The sequence below is a fragment of the Podarcis vaucheri genome, assembly GCF_965113315.1.
Source record: "Podarcis vaucheri genome assembly, chromosome: 4".
NCBI lineage: Eukaryota > Metazoa > Chordata > Lepidosauria > Squamata > Lacertidae > Podarcis > Podarcis vaucheri.
In genome coordinates this window covers 99,273,499-99,300,728 of record NC_138762.1, presented here as the reverse complement: position 1 = coordinate 99,300,728, position 27,230 = coordinate 99,273,499, and the positions used below count along the sequence as shown (strand labels likewise).

Below are 27,230 nucleotides of genomic sequence, written 5' to 3'. Positions count from 1 at the left end.
TCAGAACTAAGCATTTGACTCTTAATATACCTGTATAAACAACCAAACCAATTACAATAAAAAATGCACGATAAAACTTTTGTTACTCCTATGCTTTATACAAACAAAAAGTTTCAAGAAGCCAGACAGACTTTCTCAGGCTGATCCCACAGTTTGACTGTGAGGAGCAGGGCTGAAAAGCCAATGGTCTCCCAGAAACCCTGCTGCCCTTAGCTTAGGAAGGTTGTGGCTGAAGAAAGAAGACATGTGCACCTTGTAGCATCAACTGACTATCAAACAGCTTTGGTGAAGCTCTACAGCTTCTGGGATGCTGAGTATGCTAATTGGAAATGTTGGGGTTTATAGGAGAGTGGGTTTAGGGACGCAGGCAAGAGATACTGGGCTCTGACTCTCACACACCAGGCCAGTTGACTTGGGTAGGATAGAATAAGCAAGGGAAGAAGAAGTACCTCATCTAAAGGTGTCATTTGCAGGAATCTGTGGCTAAAGGAGCTTGGGGTGCTTTCTGAATATGACAGTATTAAACACATTTGAATCTCTTGATTTTTCTAAATCGCATCATCAGTTTTAATTCTAGAGGGGATTGAGTAAAGTTGAGTGTGCATCCAGCGCATCTAGTTTGTACATTCACATTAGAAGTTTTCAAAACATAGCCATTTAAGACTCATTTGAGAAAGTGGCCTTATAGACAAGTTGTTCACAATGTATTAGCCTGTGTGTAAGAATTACCTCCACACTGTGGAGGCTAACAGGAGGGAGGTAAGGCCAGAGCAATTAAAGCTGCAGGAACAGTGGGCAGCCTCCTTTGGTAGTACTTTGGGAACATAGGAGCTTATAATTATGTAAATCAATTTATTACTCATGGCATACTAGGTGACACCACAGACTTTGAGATTCACAGCTACAAGGAAAATATGCAGTCTCCCCCTCCCCTTCCCCCCCCCTTCTTCTTCAAATAAGATACAACACAGGCTGAATTCAGACAATACCTCAAATAAAAGGAGTGGTGATCTAGTTTGGATGCAATGGAAAACCCATGTTTGGCTTTCGTTAATAGTTTCAGGCTCATGCGTTCCCCTTCACCCGCCTCCATTCTCCTATTCCCTCCTTGACTTCCTAGTCCAGGCATAGGCAAACTCAGCCCTCCAGATGTCTTGGGGCTGCAACTTCCATCATCCCTAGCTAGCAGGACCAGTGGTCAGGGTTGATGGGATGGGAAAACATCTGAAGGGCCGAGTTTGCCTATGCCTGTCCTAGTCTGTGGAACACCATAGTCTGCTGTTCTATCCAGACCAGACTTTTGAAACACAGACAGCAGTGAATTTAATTAAGCTGGGTATAGAGAGGGGTTGGGGAAACAAAAAGAGGCAAGTTCCAATCCATGGTTTGCCTGCTGTACGTTTGGAAGCTCACATCGTAGTCTGGATTCTAAGCTGCTGTTAATACAAACCATAATTTGTATTTAATTTACACTGCAACTATTAACCATTATTTCTTGCCATAAACAAGACACATAATGTTTAGTTCTTACCTTTAGGGAATCAAAGCAGGCAATAACTCTTCCATTTTCAACCTGGCAGCTTTTGGGTGGATGTGCAAATTTACATTCCTCATCTGAGCGTGAACACGTTCCTCTCTGAAACTGCCTGCACACTTCTAATGTCAGCCATTTTGTATCTCTTACAGGAGCAACATTCAAAGCCATGATGTACAACTGATTTAGATTTTGAGAGTTGCTGTTAATGAAATCACCTCGAGTTATGAATTCCAACAACTCGGGGAAACCCTTTCAATGTAAATAGCTCCTTGCAGCAATGATGTAATAAATGCTTCAGAGAGTCCAATGCGCACAAAGCTGAATGAGACAACTATTTATCAGCAAGCATGTCAATCATCAATCAATATGTGCCACTTGTAGACTTTTGGCTGCACAATATTCATGCTCGGTAGCATTTCTGGATGTAGAAAATGTGAGTCCCTCGATGGTTTTGTTGACACCGTTTTGTTAAGCAAGTTTTATTTTCATGCAATGACATTCCTCAACAACATTTTAGCCCACTGTGTCCTCTTTGTTGGCATTGATTACACGGAAAGAGCTACACATTCAGCAGTTTTCATGCCCAAACTAATATTTTCCTCAGGCTCTGTAAATGCAGGAGTCAGTTTTGCATCAAGTGTCTGGCAAACTGCTGCAGATGACACACAAGGTAAGAGCTGGCAGAGAAATCGTTCTGGAAAAAAGCAGACAAATTGTTTCTTGTACGAGTGACTTCAGAAAGGCACTTGCAATGCATGGACCTGTGAAAATAAAGCAGAAATCTTATTCAAACAACTTTCAAATTACCTGTGGTTTTTCGCCCTATCTAAGTAGCTTTATGGCATTAGCTGCTTCTTACAATGTGCCACAGATTTTTAAAGCCAAGGATATGTAAAGGAAATATAGCACAAACTGCACAATGAGCTAATCTCTTCATCCTTAAATGACAAACACAAGTTTTGCAGGAAACACTCCTTCTTTTTTTATTATTATTAACTAGTCACTTTCACTATCAGTATCAGTTGAAGGTTTTTTCCACCTCAGACCTGCTAACACAAATGAGCATTTTCCACTGTTACTTGATATTTGTCTGTCTGGGCTGACTTTGGGAGGGAAGGATTAAGCTGGGAGAAGACAAAGTTCTTAATGTTTTAACGCATTTGACACTCAGTCTTGGGGCTAGCTACATATTTTAAAATTAAAAATATAAAACAAATTACTGATCATTCTAGTCCTAGCATAATGCAGATGAACATGCTTACTATTCAGAAGGCTCTATAACAGTTTCCAGTTCATCATTTTACTACTCATAAGGCAATCCTATGCATGCTCAGTGTTTAGGGCTGCAGTCCCAGTTTGCATTATTCAGCAGCTATCTCCAAGCAGTCTGTCCTCATTTCCTCAGGAGGTAAAGGCCTTCTCTGAATGTGCCTTCTTCCAGGAAAAAAATAGCGTTCCTCATCTCTTAGCAGAGACAAGGTCTGTAACCCTAAATAGATTTCATTGCAAAACATCGTGACTGGCACCACAGAATTAAACTTAAAATGTAGCAAAACGTGTACTAGGAATCAAATGGATGGGATTATTTTGCAAGGCTGATCAAGCTTTATTTGTTTTCTTATTTATAATGTTCACCTACAAGTAACAATTTCATTAAAATGAACCACATCTTCCTTGCCAGGATTACTTAATCTGATCCACTGATCCACTGGCCACTATAAGGTAGGTTGGGTTTTTTTTAATGTGCTATTTACAGGATAGCAATGAGCTTATTAAGAAAATCTATTGGGTTTACTTCAAAGCTGGCTTTATATTATAATAGCACGGGTGGCGTTCAGGCCATGTGGGAAAGCGGGACGAAAAATCTACCACCAGCTGCAAAGGAAGCAGGGCCCATGTTGCTACAACGGCAAAAACTCTCCAGAAAAGAATTCCTTTATGCAAGGCTGGATAATTGTGTATTGGGTCAGCTTAGTTAATGTATTTTGAAATCTGTTGTGACAAGAGAAGGCACCCCTTGTGCCCCGATAATGGCAGTGAGGATTCATCACAGGTTGTTGTACTGCCAACATCATCTCCCTTCCCATCATGGTTAAATCCTTGAACTGGTCCTTAAGCAACAGGACAGGGTGGCTGTATCTCTCCCTACAACGCTGGGACCTTCCTGGGTGTGGTGGGTGTTGGGATTCAAGCCTGCCTTCAGGAGAAACTGGCAACTCTCCAGGCACCCGGCTTGATTCTCCGGTTGACCTCCCTGTCTGCATTCCCCGGCAGGATACAGGCTAGGTCGCGATCGGCGATCCTCCTCAGCGTGAGAAGAACACACCACTCTTTCCTGCCCCCCCCCAGGCAGGGGAAAGAGATAGACAGAAACGTATTTACATGCCTTTATTTCTGTCTTTGCAGCGTTACAGAAGCACGTCTGCTCTCTTCAAACTCCAATAGCAGAGAGACAAACTCCTCCCGTACTTCCAGTACAGCTCATATTACACTGTGAGCTAATTCCGGTGCTTCGCACTGTGAAAAGACCGTCCCTCTGTTTCCCATGGAACAGTCTCAACATTCCCATTATGTTTTGCTTCCAAGCTAGCAGCAGCTCGCAGCCGCATTGCTTCAATATCATAACAGTGGGTTATCGTGCTCCTCTGTATGGTGCTGCAGACCAGGGTCTGAAGGATTCAGGACTCCACGGACCCTCACATCAGCTGCAATGTTCTACTAGGTGAGCTGAGAAGAGCAAGTCTGAGGGTCTTTGGACTTTGGGGAGTGGCCATGGCTTAGCAACAGAGCACATCCAAAGGGCCCCAGGAAGGGCTGGAAAAGAGCACGATCTGAAAACCTAGAAAGTTACTTCCAGGCAGAAAAAACAATACTGAACTAGATAGACCATTAGTCTGACAAGCTTCCTAAAGTCACTTCCGTGGCAACTCCACCCTCTCCGGCACGCAGTACAGCACCAAAGTGGTTCTTCTCCCTACTTGGGACAGTCATTTGCAAAACGGTTGTGCTGGGAGATGGATGCTCTCCTCTGCGGCAATTATGCCATGGGGATCCTAAAGGCTCCATTTTATCCCCCATGCTTTTCAATATCCACACAAAACTGCTTGCAGATCCCTGTGGGAGTCCGGCAGCACCTTTTTCTTCTTACACAATTCTTAGATCATTACTCTCTTCCTTTTTGTTATGATTTTCTCTGCTTCATTCAGAAATGAGCTAAAACTGGTCAACCCCATCAAATGCACATAAAATAAACTTCTGTACGCAGCACTTCTTGGGGATATACTAGCACTACACCAGTGTCTTGACTAACACACATTAAGTGTGAAGGGCAGATGCACACCAACAGCTGTCTGCACATGCTAACAGCTCTAGCTGGCTGAAGGTCCCCTTCTGGTGTGCATTCAGCATTACAAGTCCACAAATTATACCTGCTTGAGAAACTGAGCAGCAAACGCAGGTATTGCATGACGTGTGAGGCTGTTCTAAACAACTCATCAGAAACAAATCTCAAAGAATCTGCAGTGTATCTAATGTTAAGAACAGAAGACACGATCATAGAATGAAAGAGTTGGGAAGGGACCGTGAGGATCATGTAGTCCAACCCTCTGCAATGAAGGAATCTTTTGCCCAATGTAGGGCTTGACCCCACAACCCTGAGATGAACAGTCTCATGCTCTACCAACTGAGGTATCCCTAGCTGAGATTCCTGTATTGCAGGGGGTTGGACGAGATGACATTTGCAGTCCCCTTCAATTCTATGATTCTTCCCCTCCAATTCTATGCTTCTAAGATAACTCACCTAAGAATAGGCTGAAATAAGAATACACACATATTAAGGTAAAACTTAAAGAACTTCGAAGTCACTACAATGTGTATAGGGGCTTGCTTGTACACTGAATTCACTGCAGAGAGACATCCATTCTTTGTTGGGATGCGCTTTGAAAAGCCAACAGGCCAATTACGTTTAGCTTACCATACTGGTTCACATGTCATGCTCACCTAATCAACAAATGATTGGGAATGTTCCACAAGTTTGAGCAGTCCTTGTTCTGCCCCATTCCCCTCACGCGCAGCAGCTTCACCCCTCCCTTCTGTGGTTTGCAATAACCAAAGCTTGCCAATGCCATGCAACTTAAGGCCAGCCCTAACCAGGACCGCTTCCAAACCTACGTCACACTAGGATTTCAATTTCAAACAAGGATTTGGAAGCAGTTTGTGAAATCTTTAATAAAATCTGCTGCCTTAGGTCTACTCTGCCTGTGGGTTTGTCGGTCAAGCCCAGGCAAGATGTAATGGATAACAACTCTTGCAAGTGGAAAGTGATCAGGCCAGTCAGGTTAGTTTCAAAGCCATTAGTAACTCGCTGCAAAAAGGCACATTGCTTAAATGAGGGTGTCTTTCCTGATGCCACAAAAGCAAGTTAAAAGTGTAAGTAGGCGTATGCTATGTTAGCAAATGCAAACTTGCAACAGCTCTGAAAGTGGAAAGATTCTATAGGACACCTTTACGCTGAGGTCTGATTTAAAGGTTACCTTTGCCGGGCGGGAGCTGCCTCTCTGGCTGTGTACACACCACAAGTTTAATGCACATTGAAAGCACATGACTTTCCCCGAAGTAGTCTAGGAACTAAATGCTGGAAATTGTAGCTCTGCAATGGTTAAACTACCGTTTCCAGGATTCTTTGAGGTAAGTCATGTGCTTTAAATATACAGTGTGTGTGTATGTGCTGTCTCCAGATCTCAACTCCTTTGAGCCCTGTTTCTTCATCCCAATCACGTGGGAGAGTTCAAACTGCTTAGCTACTATCTAGTAAGTCCCCACAGAATCTGGTTTCTGCTGTTAATGTCAGCAGTACTTCTTAATTCTCATAGGATTTGGACATACAGAGGTTTTTTGGTAGTGTGAAATCCCATTGTGATGAATTGGCTCAACCATCAAGAAGGTAATATTTCAACTGAATCGGGAGATAAATAAAAACCAAAGACTTCAGTATAAACACACTTCCTAGGAAGCAAGACCTGCCAAAATTATTGGAATTTATTTTCCATGTAATCACAGTTAGGATTAGGATCAGAGTGTAAAGTATCCACAAATTCTCCAAGCCAATAAACCCAATTGAAATCAATGGGATTTGATATATTGGGGTTTTAATATGTATGGTTATTAAATTACAAAATGTATATAATGGTCTGCATCCCTTGTCAACTATTGAAACATGTTTTGAATGGGTACATATGTAATGTTAATTCGTGCTTCACTCCAGGTAGTAGGAAGGAGTGAGGGGAACACAGGAAAGAATTTACCATCAGAAGCTAAAATTAAATTAGCAAAAGAATGGCAATTAAGATCAATACACTCAAGGGAGCAACAGCAGAGCACAGTATATCAAAGAGATGATATGCGGATATTAATTAATTCATGCAGGAACTCAAATTGTAGATGTGCTGTTATTTACCAATTACCAGATGGATGTTTGCGGAATTCGAGGACATAAGGCAAATTTCAAATCTTATTTCTGCACGAGACTGTCCTCTTTGCTTAATAGTAGTTTTATTTTATCAATGTCATTCTTAAGTATCCATATATTGTATTCTAAATTCAAATACCACATCAGCAAATATCACCTAACAACAACAACTACTACAACAACAACTCCAACTAGTATCTTTATATTAAATGTATTTTTGTGTTTTTATACTGTAAACCGCCCAATGATCCTTGGGCTGAAGGGCTGTTAATTAATTAACTGATTGGAATGATTGATTGATTGAACGTAGGTGCACATAAGCCCCATTAAATTCAATAGGGAATATACACAAGTTATGTTTATTAAGCATTACCTCTTCTGTTTTCCAAAAAGCTAATGCACTAATGAGATATAAATCAAAAGGCCAAAGTCTTGCCAGTCCAAAGATTTTAAGCATCTATTGATTTCAGTGCAAGTTATTTAAACACATGGTTAATATTCCCATTAAAATCAGTGGAACCGGATCATGCCCCAAGAGTCAACACGATAACATGCAATAGCAACCATACCAATTTCCACCATCACTCCCTCTAATATCAGTGCATAAATGAAACCTTCATGGTTGCTAACGAATTCTTCTTATACCTGCAGGTGAATACGGCACCTGGCATTTGGAGTACCTTTCCACCCTATTCTAATGTATTCTGCTAGCAGCCTCAGGCAACATCCATCACGAGTAAAAGCAAAGAGTGTTAAATACTTCTGGAATAGTTTTTTCAGGCTAGCATGCCTTACCTCAGTGTCCACATGTATATTTAGAGATGTATATACTTCACATTTTCCTCACACTACTTGAAGTTAAAAATATACTGCCAAGTTCTCTTGAGCTGTGCTTTCTGCAATGAGAGCATTCAGTGCCCACCCAATGAAGGGCCCACACCTTGGTAATCACAGACTTTTTGCCACAAGTGTTCTAGCACAATTTCCTGCCTAACAGCAGGACTTATCCATTCACAAGTCTTGGCAGTCCAGAGCACAATGTGCCACAAGCAGAGAGAGATGACGCACTGCACAAAACAACTTAGAAAGCAAATAGTTGTTGATGTCTCAAGCAAAAGGACGGAGGCGCATGCGACTCCTGCTCAGTGGTGTCCAGCCTATATGTACAGACAATTCTTTTCCAAACTAGTCAGATCCCCAGAGGATCGTGCAAAAAGGAAATTATGCATGACACAACTCCATCGCATCCCAAGTACTGTGGCATAGGGCCAATTCAGAGTACCATCATCCTAATAAAGGTTGTCTCGACCCAAAACTGTCACTAGAAGAATGAAAAAAATCTTGGGTTTTAGGTAGCTAGTACTGCAAACGTATGATTCAGGTGCACTATATCTTGCTTGCCTTGCCCAGTGTCCTCCACAAGGGGAGTGCCCCAGCTACTATTGTTACAGCGCATTCCCACACTTCATGCTCAATTTCCTTCCCATTTGCTATCGCAGTGGCTGCTTTCCTCCAAGTCTGCTTTCCATTATTACTGCTGCTGTTGTTGTTGCTGCTGCTGCTGCTGTTATTGGCATCCGTATCAAGAGACAATGGAGTGCACCTCCACGGGTGAACATTAGCAGCACCAGTGACCTACCTGGGATGCAAACCTGCGCATTGTGTATGGAGGTCCTGGGCTGCCCAGACAACAAGGTCTCTCTGATGTGGGCCAAAGGAAAGCAGAGCAACACGTTTGACAACAGCTTGGCTGCAGAATTTTCCAGAAGGAGGCATGTAAGTCCCCATCCAACTGTCTTAGGGACACCACTCTGAATTTGTGTAGGGTTTACTCCTTGGCCTTTTCTTCTCCCAAAGATATCATGTAAGGCTGTGGAGGTTTAGGACCAGAATTCTCCTTCTCTTGTATGGGTTGCCTTCTCAGGTTGATGAGCCCAATCTGCCCCTCACTTCCCTCTATGGCATGTGCCAAAACTGCCTTCTTGACCATTGGACCCGCTATTGCTTTTTTCCACTCCATCTGCTGGAGCCTATCTTTGCATGTAGGGGAAATCCCTAACTCACTGAGGGTTTGAGACCCTGCTTTAGCCAGCCAGTTGAAGCCTTTCCTGGTGTGTGGCTGCTGTCACATACTGACAGCTTCTAGGAGCCACAGGTGAGAGCTGAGTGCATAGTGGGGATCAGAGGTGCTACTCCTCCCCTATCACCCCATAATGGTAAAGGTAAAGGGACCCCTGACCATTAGGTCCAGTCGTGTCCGACTCTGGGGTTGTGGAGCTCATCTATCTTTATTGGCCGAGGGAGCCAGCATACAGCTTCCGGGTCATGTGGCCAGCATGACAAAGCTGCTTCTGGCGAACCAGAACAGCACACGAAAACACTGTTTACCTTCCTGCTGGAGCGGTACCTATTTATCTACTTGCACTCTGACGTGCTTTCGAACTGCTAGGTTGGCAGGAGCAGGTACTGAGCAATGGGAGCTCACCCCGTTGCGGGGATTTGAACTGCCGACCTTCTGATAGGCAAGTCCGAGGCTCTGTGGTTTAACCCACAGTGCCACCCGCGTCCCTTAACACCCCATACATCATTGTTAATTATCATTATTATCATTGTCATCATCATCATCATCCTATCCTTCCCCCAAGGTCCCTGAGCAGGTTACAACATTTAAAAAAACAGTATTAAAAACATTTTAAAACAACTTACAACACCCAAAACAAGGTGGGTCCTAAAAATATACACCCTGAGTGTCAAAAGCCAGTTAATGCAGTACGTCTTCAGAACTGGCCGCAAGCTGTATAATGAGCATTCCAGACCTACCTCTGTAAGTAAGGAGTTCCACAACACAGTGACTGTCACAGAGAATGCCCTCTCTTCCAGTCACTACTACACCAAACTTCCACAGGCAGAGGAACTACCCTCTGTTGATCTTAGCCCCCAAGAGGGTCTGTAGAGAAGGAAGTGTCCTTTCATATATTTGGGGCCTAGGTTGTTTATGGTTTAAAACACTAACATGAGAACCATGAATTGGGCCTGAAAACGAGCTGGCAATCTAGCCCCAAAGTACTAGTGCTATGTGCTTCCTCTTATATCTGCTGAAACGATGCTGTGTAAGATGCTGAAACACTCCAAACTAGCCTTCCACAATCTTTAGATGTTTTGAACTGCAGTTTCCATCATCCGTGATTACTGACCACACTGGCAGAGGTTGGTGGAGGCTGTAGAATCCAAAACATCTCGAGGTCACCAGGTTGTGGCTAAGAAAAGTTATTTAAATCATATATTAGATATATGTGACAGATATCTTACTTATAGATAATACTAACAGAATACAAATAAAAACTTGGGTCTTGTTTATTGTTAGGGTGGCACCTTATCTTCATCTTGGACTCGTAGATTTGGTGTTTCAATTTATCTATCAGAGTTTACATATAACATCAGCCAGCGAGTTGCATAGTAGTGTCCTCCCTTTACTATCTTTACAAGCAATCTGAAGTTGGGAGAATTAAAAAACAATGCCATACAAGGAGCTACAATTACAGGGGAAATGATAAAATGATCCACTGGGATGAGTGGGTTAGGATCCAGCAGATCTCTGGCTGAGAAGGGAGATTATTGGCACAGCTGGGCTACACTGTCTTAACTCCCTCAACCTCGGCTCAGCCAGAGATATGCCAGTATCTCCTCCATCCCAGCTTACCTGAGATCCAGTGAATCTTAAACTGGAGAAAGCCCTGAAAATGGGGTGTTCTGGGGTGTGGTGGGACTTTGTCTGGATTCTAAGCCCTTTCAGCTCAGTCATATGAACAGCTAACCCAGAATTAATCAAACCAGGAAAAAGGGAAATGTAACTAAAACACTATTTAAAGGCTTGTTTTTGCTCCACCAGGCTTAGGCCTGGTAGCAACAACCCCTCTGCTTAACAGAGTTTGGATCTGGTGTAACTTTAAAACTGGCTTACTTTATGGCAAGCTTGCTTTATGCTGCTGTAGAATTACTCCTTAAGTATTCCTAAAGGCAATTCTCTCCCCCCCCCCTTTTTTTTTAGTAATTTCAAGCAGCCTATATCAATATCAACCTTCCAGCAGCTCTTTGAACAAATGAAGGCAATCACAGAACAATCCTACACATATCTACCCAAAAGTCTCATTGGGTTCAATAAAGTTTAATCCCAGAAAACTGGATATATAATTGCAGCTATATTGCACCAGCTATATTCCAATCAACACTCTGCCATATCAGGAAGTAAATGATAGGACAAATGAGAAGTTAAGCGACTCCTCACTTAACAGATACTGTACAAGAAAAATCCCTTGCGCATTCGGATTAACTAAAAATTATGTGCAACTTTGTAAAGATAGGTACAACATTTTTCAGTGAAACAAAATTGGAACATTTCTTAAAATTACAGAGATGTTGCACTGCATAGAAGCAACTTGATAAATCTTTAAGTAGATGCCCTAAAAACCAGACAGTTACTATTCTGCTTTTGCAATACCAGTTTGTTTGGTAGCAGCTAAATACGATATTATAGTTCAACTCTGAAAGCATGCTCAGTCTGAACTCCTTTAATTGAGAAATGTTTTGAGAAATGAACTGTATGCTTAAATATCCATGACAGATCATGAATTAGTATTTTTCATGCTTCAGTTTTAAAAACCTTCATCATAAAATCATGTGTGTGTAAAAACAATAGTCAAGAATGAAAAAAATGAGAGAAATGAACAACTAACAACCAATTTCTGCAAATTAATTTCTTCTTGAACACAGTGGGTATAGAAGACAGTGAAATTAACAGTAAACTCTGCCTTTCCAAACCCAACTTTCTATTCAGAAGAATCAAGAGTCTTTCATCCCAACTGCAGCTTTCCCCAATCTCGTATTCAACATAAAGCTTCTGTTGCTGCTTGTAGCTAGTTCTTATCAAGTAAACTGACATGTCTCGGCTTTAAAAGCCAGACCTCCTCATTAAATTATTCTGCTGGCTGTGTGTTCTCATTAAAAATGTATATAGATAAGATATCTGCAGTAACTATTACTAGCCTGGCCATTTCTGTTTTATATAAGGGTTCTACAGTACTGACAACTTTGGAAATAACATGACAAGTTTGAAAATAACACTCCAAATCAATCACTGCTATCAAATCATGGAGACGTACATTGCAATGGGCTACGATTTCCACTGTTCTTTTGTGAAGAAACAGATTCCTTTTAGAAATTATGGCCATTGCCAAATTTTGGCAGGTAGCTTAACTAAAACAATCACAGGCTTACCTGGGAGTAAGCCCCATTGAACACAGCGGGGCTTATTTCTGACGAAACTGGCACAGGGTTGTGCTGTTAGTTTAAGCTGACATCCGCCCCCCCCCCCAAGACAGAATGTTTTATTCCATGAACTCCTTTCGAATCTGTCTGTTGCAAAGTTCATTAATCCCCTTCCCAGATTCAAGGTTCTTGGGATTCATTTAGACATGCAATACTTTTTGGAAACATTGACTGCTTGTTTCCCCACAAAAAAGGTGTTATTTTTCAATAGATCTGTCCCATCACCCTATAGAGAGACAGGATCACTTGAATTGCTTTACACTGAATTCTCTTAATAAAACACAAACATCCTACAGAGACTCTTTGTACAGGGGGGGTGTCTCTTTTTCTGCCCCTCTAAGCAACACATATGGTATGCAGCATACTGCAGCAAACTCTTTAAACATTCAGTAAAAGAAAACCCGCCTCCTACGTACCTTGTGTTGCTCTGTCTATCTGACACTTAAATCACGCAAACAAAACACTCTAATGCAATAGCGGTCCTATCTTTTCGATTGCATCATGACGATGAACAAGTCTCCGGTGAAATAATTACCGCTGCTTATTTTCTCCCGCCTCTCTGGAAGCCGTACGCTTTATCTGGGGATTTTCCTTTCGATGATGAAGCAAAGGCAGCCTGAACTCTGTTGGGGAACAACCGCAGCCCTTCCTTCCAGCAAAATCCCTCCCAGTCCACTGTAGCCAATCACACAGAAGTTCAGCAGCTCTGTTGGTCTTAAACTGGTTGGAATGCATTGACTGACAAGGCAGCGCAGCTTGCCTAATGTGCAAAAACAATGCGTCCACGCCAATGAGAAAGGAATCTCCCTGGAAAATGGTGTTTCTTGGGAAGGTAAAATGACACCTCTACAAGAAAACAGAAATGCGAGAAGCGGGTAGGCGAGAAACACCACCAGATGCTCAGGTACCGATTCAATCGCAGGCTGATTTGAGAATGCTTTGAAAGAAAACACATGAGAACATGCACACAAATACTGAAGGAAATAATTTACATTTTAAAATCAGACTAAAGAGTCAACATCCCCCCCTCAGAAGCAGTAGTGCTGGCATGTACAGGGTTATGGGTAACAGACTGCCATCTGTTGGTACTGAGATTTGTTCGTGCATATTAATCCAAGTAATGTAACCTTCACTTTTTTTAAAAAAAGGTTGCCAAAATAAAAGCTGATGAATTTAGACAAGCAGTTTATAATCTCCACATTCAATGCGGAAATTGCATTTTTTCTTAGAAAGAGGTTTGCCACAAACAACGTACTACAGCATTACCTCATTTATTTAGCTTCTAAATTTGAAAAAGAGTCCGATGTTATATTTTTAAAGTTACATTCGGCACACATGAGGTAGGAAAAGACCTGAGAGACTGTCTTCATCCCTACAGAATTATTATTTTTTGGGGAGAGGGGGGTGTTAAGATCAGCAGAGGGTTCCCTCTTGGTGGTTTTGCCACCTTCAGAAGTTCAGGATGTGGCAGCCCAGCCACAGAGAGGGCACACCTGTGGAACTAGCTCCCCACAGAAGCACAGCTGGCATTTTTGTTGCATAGTTTCCTGATGTTTGATAGTTGAGATTCAGAGCCGTAGCCAACTAGATTTTACTCAGAGTAGGCCCACTGAAATTAATGGATCTAAGTTAGTCATGCTCATTAATTTCTATTGATGCACTCTGAATTAAAACTAACATTGGATACAACCCGTATAATTTAGGAATCGCTCAGTTTTTCTGTTGTAAATTGTTTTAACTTATTTTATATTGTTGCAGCTTGCCCTGGGACCTACTGTCAAAGTAAGAAATCCTATAAATAAATGGGTTATATATAAAACACGTATCTACCAATAATTTGGATGCTGAGGTACAGATTGAGATATAATTCCTGGGGCACACTAGAGATGCGTTTTTTAATTAGCTCCCGCGATTTCTTGGCATGGTTTGGTTGGTTGTAAGTCGCTTCAGGTTGCCTTGGACAAGATAAAGAGACTAACAAATTTAATAAATAAGTATTATTATTATTTCCTGAGAGTTTCGCTTCATGGAAAAACTAACACTTGAAGAATAAACAGTTCCTTTAGGTTCCTTCCTACACTACAATGCTCTATAATGGCTAATACATGCATTCAACGAGATAATGGTCTAGAGCAGGGGTCTGCAACCCGCGGCTCCGGAGCCGCATGTGGCTCTTTTACATCTTTGCTGCAGCTCCGGGGCAGATACTAGTGAGGGGAGGAGGCGCATTGTGCACCCCGACACTCCTCACTGTGGCGGGCGCTGTACTGGCTGTGACGTCGCATGGGGGCGGTGCGTGCGTTAGTCACGCACCGCCCCGACGTCACCTTCCCGCCCGCTGTCAGATCGTGGCTCCGGAGATATATTTGTTTTAAATGTCGCAATGGTTTTGCGGCTCCCAGTTGTTGTTTTTTCTTCGGAAACGGGTCCAAGTGGCTCTTTTTGTCTTAAAGGTTGCAGACCCCTGGTCTAGAGCCATGGTTCCCAAACATTCCCCACCACCCATGGACCACTTGAAAAATGCTGAGTGTCTTAGAAGACAACTTGTCTGCCTCTTGCAGCAATTATAACGCACTGTGCTAGAAGCTGTACAATGTTACTTCTCATACGCTGTATTTTACTGCGTGCTGTAGATTTCGAATTGCAATACATTAAATCATAAGAAATAAAAGAAACAATAAAATGCAATTCAAAATCACTAGGAATACTTATTGCAATGGACGTGCCATCACTCATCTTCAACCACAAATACATAGACATCATCATCATTATTATTATTATTATTAATTAAATTTGTATACCGCCTACAACCGCAGGTCTTAGGGAGGTTCACAGGATACACTGCTGACCACCTGAATGATGCCTGTGGACACTTTTCTTCCATGGACCAGCTTGTTAAGACATGGTCTAGACTAGAGCATCCCTATATTCAGTCACCGAAGTGTAAGCATTGGACATTTAATAGCACTCTGAAGAACAAATGTGATTTATTCTAACGGGAACGAAAGGGAAGCCTAACTGAACACATGCAAAGGAGCCATAACTGATGAGGCAAGATTATCTCCTTACTGGGTTCTGTCAAGTGGGACTCCACAGGAGTTGATACTATTACACAGTGCTCAACACACACACACAAAGCCATGGGGCAAGATAGTCTGGAGCTGTGCAGTTGGGTATCATCATCGTGTTGATGAAACCCAGTTCTATACTTCATTAACTAAACAGCTAGGTGCTAAAGCAAGTGTTCGGAACTGATGAAGTGGATGAGGTTGATTAGGCTGAGACTGAATGCAGACATCGTCTGTCTGATGCTGATGCTCAAGGGGCATTTTGCTCTATCCCATCAAAGTAGACTTACAGGCCAATGTTGCTCCTGGACTCAATACTGCACCTCACAGGAGTGCCTTCTGTCACTTACACCCGCAGCATAGGCTACACACCTTCTTGCAAAAAAGGTTTGCTGTCCTCCTACAAGATTCTGCCAACCTACTGAGAACTTAGAGGGAAGCCCTGCTCCACATCCTGTTCAGCTGGTGAATACATGGAAGATGGCCTTCATGGATGAAGTATCCAAACTCTGAAACTCTCTCCTTCAAGAAGCATATCTAGTGCCTTCTCTCTTAACGTTTAGGAAGACTGTGAAAAGCATCCCATCATTTCCCTAAAGCTAAGTATGACTTGTGTGTTTTGTTTTTAAATTTCAAGTGCAACGCTTTGAGGGTGTTTTGACAAAGAAGAGCAGCTTATATATTTTAAAAATAAATAAATAGAGGCTCAGCACCCAATCCATGCTTATAATTTATGGTGGGTAGGACAGTATGAAAGCCACTCAGTCCAATAAAGGCTTTTAAAGGTTAAAACCAGCACTTTGAATTCAGTACGGAAGCGAACCAACAGCAAGTGAAACGGTTGCAGAATGGACTGGATATGCTCCCAGCCCCAGTGTTTTGCTCTAGGTTGGGGGTTCCCAAACTGTGGCCTGAAAACTTATTTTGGTCCATGGCACATATGTGGCTGCATGGTGGAAGATGGAAGGCAACAATCCATCAGTTTAAATACAGTGGTACCTCGGGTTAAGAACTTAATTCGTTCTAGAGGTCCGTTCTTAACCTGAAACTGTTCTTAACCTGAAGCACCACTTTAGCTAATGGGGCCTCCCGCTACCGCCACACTGCCGCCGCGCAATTTCTGTTCTCGTCCTGAAGCAAAGTTCTTAATCCGAGGTACTATTTATGGGTTAGCGGAGTCTGTAACCTGAAGCGTCTGTAACCTGAAGCGTCTGTAACCCAAGGTACCACTGTATTAATATTGCATTTTTATTCATTTGGTCCATGGCATATCTGTGGGTGCATGGTGGAATACGGAAGGCAACAATCCATCAGTTTAAATATTAATATTGCATTTTATTTCTTTCCTTTCTTATATTGGTTTGCATTACAATCTGAAACCTATAGAATGCAATATATAAGTAACAAAATAATAAGTAAAAAGTCAACAAAATCATACAGCATCTAGCCCAGCGCATTACAACTCCTGTGCTCTTGCCAGTGTGTTTGCACTGCGCCAACCTCACAGCTGCCTTACCCATACCACTCTCTTTCCCATTATGCAGCAGCAACTCAGCCAGAGGCAGCCCTGCCATGTTGTCTGCTACAGTCAATATGAATTCCCCAAACACTTATGACTTATAGGTCAAGGCCAAGACATAGAATTGGGGAGTCCATTCAGATTACGAAGCACAAACATGCAGGGCAACATCAGGTTTAAATCAGTCTTTTCATGCTACTAATGGGCCCCGGCTGGTTCTACCACCCGAGTTCCCATACGGCACATCTCCTTTGTACACTCACTTTGGTCTCCTTATCTCCACAGACATGCCACCTGGCAGCAGGCAGTTATTGCTTAGTGTGTGATCTGAGCCAAAAGGAGACAACCAAAAGGAGGCCTGGAAACGATGCCTTATGAGGAATAGCTAAGGGAGCTGGGCATGTTTAGCCTGGAGAAGAGGAGGTTAAGGAGTGATATGATAGCCATGTTCAAATATATAAAAGGATGTCACATAGAGGAGGGAGAAAGGTTGTTTTTGCTGCTCCAGAGAAGCGGACACGGAGCAATGGATCCAAACTACAAGAAAGAAGATTCCACCTAAACATTAGGAAGAACTTCCTGACAGTAAGAGCTGTTCGACAGTGGAATTTGCTGCCAAGGAGTGTGGTGGAGTCTCCTTCTTTGGAGGTCTTTAAGCAGAGGCTTGACAACCATATGTCAGGAGTGCTCTGATGGTGTTTCCTGCTTGGCAGGGGGTTGGACTTGATGGCCCTTGTGGTCTCTTCCAACTCTATGATTCTATGATTCTATTCTATGAACCACCAGGTTACATTCCCCAAGAACGTCAGGCATTGCCTCTGCCATGATGGCCACCTGCTGCATAACAGAGCCAAGTATCAGCTAAGCCCCCGTACTGCTTCTGGATAAGCATGATGAAAAGAAAGAGGGCACAAAGACAAGGGAAGTGACTGAAGAATGTAACAGCGTGGTGGCAGCAGTGTCATGCCACAGCTCTGGTGGTGGAAGGGATTCCAATGGCAGTGGAATTGGCAATGACCCCGTCTGAGCTCCCAGTGCTTAGGTAGGTGCCCAACAATGCTGACAGTTGACCCACGTCATGTGCTGTGCCAGTGATGACCTAATCCGGCAAGCAGATTGACTCCTGCTGTACTCTGCACCAGCTGAAGCCTCGAAACCAACTTCAAGAGCAATCTTGCATTGTGTGCATTAGTGATACAGTGGTACCTCAGGTTAAGAACTTAATTAGTTCTGGAGGTCCGTTCTTAACCTGAAACTGTTCTTAACCTGAGGTACCACTTTAGCTAATGGGACCTCCTGCTGCTGCTGCGCCGCCACCGCACGATTTCTGTTCTCATCCTGAAGCAAAGTTCTTAACCAGAGGTAATATTTCTGGGTTAGTGGAGTCTGTAACCTGAAGCGTATGTAACCTGAAGTGTATGTAACCCGAGGTACCGCTGTACAGCCTTAAGAATCTGACACAAAAGCATTCCAGCCTATCCTGAAGTGCCAAGTACAAGAGTAGTTTATGCAAGTCCCCAAGGTTTTAGACCTGAGTGACAAGAGGAGACGGATCCCTATCTGTTATGGGTGTCCCTATCATTCCCACTGAGGACACAATACCTGTCAATCTTCATTAATTCAATTTAATCTGGACACGGCTTTGGTAAATAGACATGCATGGAGTCCTTCACTGTGGCCAGCTACACAGTAAGCACTTCACACCACAAGATCTGAAGACTGTTTTACCCTTTACTGGTTTCAAGGTAAGCCGAAAATGTTTTCTGTGTACAGCCAATAACATCTAGAGGGCTACAGCTTCTCCAACCCTGGCTGTAATTTGCTTCTATAATTTTACCTGGTAGATGCCTATGTTGGAGAAGGTGGATGCAGCTCTTGCAAGGACAACTCCCAGGGCATAATGAGCAGCCAAACAGCATCACCGTTTGGCAGGTACTGACAAATGCCCTGGCCAGAACACCAGGAAGGAAAACTGTCCTCCCCCCTACAAAACAAAAAAAAAGAGCTCCCAAACAGATCCATTTTTTAAATAACTCTTAAAAGAATGGGAGGATAAGGAGACAGCTGCCTCCTCTCACACAATGCACATTCTCACCATTTAATAGGCAAAATGCACAGAAACTGCAAACTCTATGAAAAGAATGTGGTAAACTGGTATATTTGTATGAGAATTAACTACTCTGGAGAGGGTTTGTCCTGAGGCTAGGCTGATAAGAGAACATCAAGAGGATTCCTTTCAGGCATGCTTAACCATAATTTGCTTTTATTTTACTGTTATTTTACTTTTGCTTTTTCTTCATTGCCCCATCATCTGCTTTGCGCAATAGTTGCCTGATGAAGAGAAAGTCTGCCACTATTTTGTGACATTTTGGTTGGTCCTAATTAGAGGGGTTTTGTCATTATAAGCCACAGAAATTCCATGGCTTATAATGATTGCACCTTGACATGGGGTTTGGGGGCCACAAGGGAGTCTAAATTTGGGCTCTTCCAAAAATAAGATGATCCACTTATTTTTAAGTACCTTAACTTATTTTTTACTCAACCCAATGTGAGCTGGGGTGGGGTGGGGTGGGCAGTCAACAATATCTAAGTTTATCTTGCCATTGATAAAATTTCAAAAATGGACAAGCATTTTCCATCAGAGACCTGTGCTCAACCCACACCCCAAAATTAAAAAAGTGATCTCTCTCCTTAATGCAGGGCTATTTTTGCAGAAGAGCTAGCCTCAGTTCATTTACACTCATGCATGTAGTGCTAGACCATGGTTCAGCAATATGTACAAGTGCAGCCATTGTAAACAGGCAGTAGCCCATTTTCTTTGAACATCTGGCATTCCATGTGATTCAATGATAGCCTATTGAGATACCAGCTTTAAGGATCAGGTTTAGACATGTGTAAAGAAGTAATAGATGCTGCCTGGCAATGGTTGCATCTTCCTTTGGGTAGGGTGTGTTTGCAGAGTTAAACATTAAATGAGAAAACTATGAGTGTGCAACAAGTTGCAGCTTGGATGAGAATAGGAGAACAAAAGAAAGGAGTTGATGACACATCAGTTCTTCCACAACTTGAAGAATCGTTCTCTCATTTTTCTACATGCCCCTATTAAGATATTTAATTAAACACTGTATTCATTATATCTGAGTTGGGCCCTTTCCCCCATGACATACAGCAGCTACAACCCCACTACTTTTATGACATAGTAAATTAAGGAGGCAACCAGGCAGTATACCGTATTTTTGGCACCATAACACTCACTTTTTTCCTCCTAGAAAGTAAGGGGAAATGTCTGTGTGTGTTATGGAGCGAATGCCTGCGGGTGGCGGGGGGATCTGCTGCAGTCGTGAGCAGAGGATCCATGGTTCCCCTTCCTTCCCTCCTCCGTGGTTACAAAGCACGGATCCACATGGATCCTCAGGATTTTTGCATTGGGCTACTCCAAACTGTCAGATCACATGTCTGTGGCCACAGCATGAACCACAAAAATCATATATCCACTATTTCGTTTAGAATATTTTTTTTTCATTTTCCTTGTCTAAAAACTATGTGTGTGTTATGGTCTGGTGCGTGTTATAGAGCGAAAAATACGGTAATTATCAGATGCTACAGTGATACAAAATTCACTTATCTGGAGCAAAGTTAAATTACGATCCACATACAGTATTGTTTTCTCCCAATGAATTCAATGGGACTTAACCCAAGAATATCCAAAGCAAGTCATTTTGGTATGACTGTTCGGTATTCTCACTAGTCAGGAAAAAACCAACAACCCCACATTTCTAAAAGAAATGAACCAACGTGCAACAGAATCCTTTTCCATGTTTACTTTGAAGCAAGCTCTATTGTGTCCACTTCCTAGTTACTAACTCCCTATGCAGGGCCAATATAGCCTTAGGTTTATAGATTTAAGCAACCACTGCAATTCAGAGTTCATTTACTGGATGTGTGGTCTACCCAAGTCGATGGAACAATGTTAGGTGCCCACCAACATTTCACTACCATATGTTGGTTTCATACATCCTAAAAGTGGCTCCAAGGCACCCATATAGTGCTAATTTTATCCTTTAATATAACATTGCATTTAAGTGTTTATAAAATTATTATAATTAGTTCAGAACTACAAAGGCAAGCTGCAAGTCTAAATGCCACAGCTCAGCAGCTTGAAACACGTGATAATATTTTTGATGGGAATCACAGTTCAGTTCAGGTTTTTTAATATAAAGTTCAAAAGTTTTCATATATTTAAAATGTTCTCAAGCTGCCTGTTAAGACGAAACGAAATACATTGAGACAACTGAATCAAATAAATAATGCTAAGGCAGCAACTTAAAAGCAACAAGACAGCGCTAGCCAGGTACAAAACAAACAAATGTCAGCTATGCTGCCAGCTTTTCCCACATGTTGACAATTGCACAGAACCTTTAATGCCATTTTTAAAGCATGTTATGATCATTTTAATTTGCAAACTCTCCCTAGGCAACAATCTCCCCTCACTAAATGGGAAGTTTTAATATGAGTTCAGTACGGGTAAGGCTACACCTTTTTGTTCCAACCCACCAAGAGAGATACATGCAGGAAGCAGAGTCCACCATCACCAATGGTGGACTGGGAGACTGGATATGGGTGCGCAAATTAACAAATGTATATGACCCCCTTCTACCATGCATGGTTTGAATGGAGTGTGCCACCTTCCTATCTATCTTATAATACGCATGAGAATGTAAGATGGCACCCACTGTTTCACACCACTGGTATGTAGCCTTTGGTGCACGATTGTGTCAGGAGTGGGAGCTTGTTCCACTAAAACCAAGGTGGTTCTCTTCACCGAGTCCAGTGGAGGCGGAGGAGACTGCACTCACAGCACAAATCTAAGCACATATACTCAGAAGTAAATCTCAAGTGATTTCAGTGGGATGTAGTCTGAAATTCCATGCAGGTTTAACTGGGAGGAAGACTGAAATCCTAAACATAGTTGCTTAGGGAGCAAGCACCACTAGTGAACTTACTTCTGAGTAAAAACACATTGCACTTTAAGTATCAGTGAGCACATGGGACTTCCTTCTGAGTAGGCATAGGATTGCAGCATTTTTACAAATGTAATGTTTTCTTGCATTCAGACAATATCATACAGCATAAAATGGGATTTTATGAATTGCAAGCCTGCAGAAAAAATATACCATCCCAATGCAGCCTCAGTGTCTGAAGCCTTGTTTTTATGTAAAATTCCTCTGTCTCTAGTGTTGCATTTTCTTTCATCTTTCCCTCTTACAGCCAAGAGAACAACATATTTTACTGTCTCTGAACTCTGTTTCTGGCGCCAGATCACTTCTGTAAATGCAATGTCCCTACGAATGTTACTTCTTGCACCAATCTCGCCAACAGCTGCAACTACAGAACCAGGAAACAAAACATTTAGAAAACACCACCATACAAAGCACCTTGCAGTCAGGCTCTCTTCCTTGCTTGAAACAACTCAGCCAAATGCAAACATGAGCTGCTCGCTGCTGCTACCACCAAAAGCACCGGGGGTTGCCAAATGCTGAGTTAACAAAACTGTGAATCTGCACTGAACCAAAAGTAATAGGGAGTGCGTGGCTTTCTTTCCACACGTTCTCAGTAGCCTGACACTGTTGTACCCTGGACAGACAGGCACGTAACTTTATTCTTCTTTCCGCAAGGGCAGACGCAGATGCGTCAGATCTTTTAAAAAACTGTTGAAAACCAACGCATTTGTGCCTCATTCAAGCGGATCCCAAGTTACATATGCTACTCATTACTCGGGGAGAGGAGGGGAGGGGAAAGATTTGAAAAAGGCCTGAGTCAGCTGCAGGAGACCTTGGCGTTGGTGTCATTATGATTATTACTATTATTAGGGGGGGGGATTGAAGGAGTAGTAGACCAAGTTGGCATACCCTAAGGGAAAGGGATCTGGCTCCCATCATGGCTTTTAATCTTATCTAAGTCAGAACTACTCCTCCCTCCTCCCTGAGCAAAGAGAGGGAGAGGCGTTCTGCTCCTTCGCACGCGCGTCCCTTGCAAATAACGCCTCTCCCGACGCTCCACCAGCCGCGGGGGGAGCCGGACAGCCAGGGGTTAAACCCGGCAGCCCCTCGGGCGCGAACTGCTCGTGTGAATGCGCGAGCGTCGGGTCCCCGGGAACAGAGCACGCCAAACGCGTAAACCCGGGTCTAGAGGGTAAACAGGGCGCCTGGCAACGCCGCGGCTCTTCTTGCGCAGCGAACCTGCGCTCATCGCCATAGCACCCGCTGCGCGCGGGCGGGCGGAGAGGTGCCGCCGCCGCCGCCGCGACCCTCCGCCCAGCCCGCGTTCCCTACGTGCGTTCCCGCCGCCCCCGGGAGAGAGGCCGGCGGCGTCCTCCCCTCAGCCCGCCGCCCGCCCCTGGCCACCCGCCGCGCGCTCTCGGGAGGAGCCGGCGCGCCTCGCCAAGGTTCCCCTCGCCCTCGCCCGCCTCCGCTTCGTCCCCTCACCTGCCGCGGAGAGACCGAGCCGCGTCTGGGGCTGGGCGCGAAAGGCAGGAACTTGCCAGCTCTGCCGGCGCGGCGGCGGGGGCGGCCGCTGGGGACGGGCTGGCCCGGGCCCACCCCGAAGGGCCGGGCCAAAGCCGCCGCGGCGCCGCCTCTTCTCCTCCTCCTCCTCCTCACAGAGCCGCCGCCGCAGCCCCCGCCGGCAGGCAGCGCGCGAGGAGACGCCGGGCGGCGGGAGACGCGGGCGGCTTCCCTCAGCCCGCTGCTCCCCCGGCGCCTCTGCGGCCCATGCCCGGGGGTCGCCGCGCGTCCCTCGGAGGCGCACCCGCCTCGCAGCTTTAGGCACCGGCGTGGGGCGGCCTCGGCTTTCAGCTCGCCGGCCCTCCCCTCCGTGTCAGGGAGGCAGGCGCGGGCGAAGCGTGACGTGGGGCGGAAACCGACAGTCCCTCTCGCGGCGCTTCAGGCCTCGCCGCCGCCGCCGCCTCAGTCCTGCGGCTCCGCCAAGGTGAACGCGGAGGGGCTGGGCTGGCTGACGGGGAAGCCGAGGCCCCTCTTCGCCTTGCCTGGGGGGGCCCTCGGCCCTCACGAGTTGTGAAAAAGTGACAGATCATAACCATCATATTTCTTAGTTATCATAACCATCATATTTCTTATTTTTTTCTCTTCCCCACCCTATTGATAAAGCACGAAAAACGGGCATTATTTGCCCTTGAAATGGGCTTGCTTTCAAAACATGCACACCGTGATAGGAACCAGGCGTCATAGAACATGAGAATCAACAGCCGAATAAGCCTGGCTTTTTCCAGCTTGCACCGTTTGAGTGAAAGACACAAAACAAATCTCTGAATTGAGCTCTTAGCTCGGCTGTCACTAGTCTTTTTTTAAAAAAGTAATGTTTATTAAGAGTTTTAAAATTACAAAAAGAAGAAAAAGAGTTAAACAAAGCAAAACAATACAATACATAATAAACAAAAAACACTGCTTATCTTAACAAAAACAAGAACAAAAACAGAAACAATTAAAAACACATCCAATATTTCCATATCTTGTCTTTCATTTACTTGTTTCGACGACCTCCTCACACCTCCCTTTTTTGTATTCTAGTTCAGTTAGCTATTTCAGCAAATCCTTTCCATCTTTCTCAGTTTTTGTCCCATAATTTATCTTAACACAATCTAACCTTATTTTTTCCCCTTTAGCCCATTAACAGTCTATTTTTACTTAATTCTTTATAACATTTCTGCTAAAGCCATATAACTTCATTCCAGCATCCTTTTAACATTCATTAATTTTACAGTGTTTCTGTAAATAGTCTTTAATTTTTTTCCAATCTTCTTCCACCGACTCTTCTCCCTGGTCTCGGATTCTGCCAGTCATTTCCGCCAGTTCCATGTAGTCCATCAGCTTCATCTGCCATTCTTTCCGGGTGGGTAAATCTTGTGTCTTCCAATACTTTGCAATAAGTATTCTTGCTGCTGTTGTAGCATACATAAAGAAAGTTCTATCCTTCTTTGTCAGGCTGTCACTAGTCTTGCTTCTCTCCCCAGTCCATTAGGTGGGATATCATTTGAGGGGTTGGAATTAAAAGTCCTCTGGCAGGGCCTGCCGTACAAGCTGATTATGGGTGTTGTGAAAGGACAGTGAATTGTTGGTCATTTAATTTATTGTCATCATCATCATTACTGTATTTTTACTACCAGAGAGGAGGAAAGGCACCTGTGGGATTTTCTACCTCAGGTTCCAAATAACTTTATGCATTTTTAACTGAGTGGTAGAGGCACCATTTGCCGTCCCACTTCAGGCAGTAGAGTATCTTGGGCTGGCATTTGCAGATTGCATATTTCTCCATTACATATATCACTTTATACTGTACATAGTTTTCAAAGGAGAAAACTGTTCCTGAAATGTGGGGATGGTGAGCGGAGGAGCATCTTGGCGATATGAACACCAGTCCCTCAGCATCACCCAGAGCTAGTTTCTGCTGCAAACAGGGCCCCATCTGCACTTTTGATTTAAACTTTTAAAGCAATGTAATACTACTTAAAGCACCCATGTCTCTCCCCAGAGAATCCTGGGAACTGTAGTTTGTTAAGTGTACTAAGGGTACCCCTGCTCCCCTCACAGAGTGACATTTTCTCAAATGCATTAACAATGGCTCTTCCTAGGGAACTCTGGGAATTGTAGCTCTGCTAGGAGAAATCTGACAACTCTCAGCACCCTTAACAAACTACATTTCCCAAGATTCTTGGTGTGGTGTGCGGAGAGCTGTGATTGTTCAAAGTGGTATGATACAGCTTTCAGTGTATTGCGCAGAAGGGACATGCATGATAGCCTTAAGTTATCACACCTGGTTGATGTCTCATTCACCATTGTCACGAGAAGCTCCACGTCCCCCTACTCTTTGCATAGGGGCAGGATTGTGACACACCTGTTACGAATTGGAAATAGTAACAAGCAAAATGGGAGCAGAGGCGGGGAGAAGAGGCAAACAATTCTTCTTAGTAACCTCTTAAATCTGGGTTCCACTTTCTCACTAACCAAAAGTGAAAAACCGACTAGCATAATTAGACCCAAGACAATATTCCCTATTATTTTGTAATCATTACTTGCACAGCAGAAATCTTTATTGATAACCACTGCTTTGATCAATGCTGTGTATCTCTCTGAAGATATTCTTTGCTTTATATACATGTAGTTACAACGCAGTATATTGTTCCAGCTTGTCAATGATGAATTAATGGGTATATTTCATTAATGAAATACTATCATTGTACAAAGTGTGTGTGTTCTGCCTTTTGTTATGAAGTACTATCATAGAGTGAGGATCATAGCTCAGTCACAGAGTGCATGTTGTGCATAACAAATGCCTCCCTATCTCCAGGTAAAGGTAAAGGGACCCCTGACCATTAGGTCCAGTCGCGGACGACTCTGGGGTTGCGGCGCTCATCTCACTTTACTGGCCAAAGGAGCCGATGTTTGTCCGCAGACAGCTTCCAGATCATGTGGTCAGCGTGACTAAGCCGCTTCTGGCAAACCAGAGCAGTGCACGGAAACGCTGTTTACCTTCCCGCAGGAGTGGTACCTATTTATCTACTTGTATTTCGTGCTTTCAAACTGCTAGGTTGGCAGGAGCAGGGACCGAGCAACAGGAGCTCACCCTCTCGCAGGGATTCAAACCACCGACCTTCTGATTGGCAAGCCCTAGGCTCCGTGGTTTAACCTACGGCGCCACCCGCGTCCCTTATCTCCAGGTAGGACTAGGGAAATTCCCTGCCTGAAACCCGGGAGACTCGATGCCAGTTCATCATGGCATTAAAGGTCTGACCTGGTATAAAGTAGATTCCTGTGTATCTGAGGTGATTGCTCCCTGGCTGCTCGTAAGGCCTGAGACCCGGTGTCCATCCACTATGGCTCCTTTCTCTTCCTTCTTGGGAATATTGCTGCTTTTCATGCCGGGTTCTGCATGGAGAATTTAAGGAGATATTGCTAAGTTGCTCCTGATCACCAGCTGATATTCAGACAAAGGGCCGGAAGGATGTTCCTTTCACAATCCTCTGCTTGCCTGCTCTTAGTCCCAAGAAATATTTGTTAGAAATGGCCGTTTGTCAAGTGGGCGGGAACTGAAGTAGCACCCCCTGGAGCATGGGAAAATGTGTGCCTTAGGCATCCCGGGAGGTGGAAGATGAGTTCCGCAGAGTGGTGGAAATAAAATGCCACATCAGTCTTCTAATGTGAATTCCCATCATGTGCCAAATGATCACGCACCTAGTGGGTGGGTATTGAAAGAGCAATCTCGGGAACGTTACAAACTGCACCTCATTTATTGCCCTTT

The 27,230-nt window shown here is 43.8% G+C and overlaps 1 protein-coding gene across 14 annotated transcripts in view; it reads right to left on the bottom strand.

Moving 5' to 3' along the window:
• The window catches only part of MBNL2 (muscleblind like splicing regulator 2), an 87,769-nt gene extending 64,239 nt beyond the window's left edge, over nucleotides 1-23,530 (bottom strand). For 10 of the 14 annotated variants that reach the window (XM_082218778.1, XM_082218787.1, XM_082218786.1 and 7 more), the window contains exons 1-2: nucleotides 23,402-23,529; nucleotides 1,532-2,298 (exon numbers count right to left, since the gene is read on the bottom strand). In XM_082218778.1, coding sequence (XP_082074904.1) covers nucleotides 1,532-1,705 — 174 coding nt within the window. In that variant the 5' untranslated portion in view covers nucleotides 1,706-2,298; nucleotides 23,402-23,529. Of the gene's footprint in view, nucleotides 1-1,531; nucleotides 2,299-12,745; nucleotides 12,892-23,401 lie in introns of those variants that run through there. The other 4 variants (XM_082218782.1, XM_082218783.1, XM_082218784.1 and 1 more) reach the window with 3 other exon arrangements.
• Nucleotides 23,531-27,230: the final 3,700 nt, after the last annotated feature.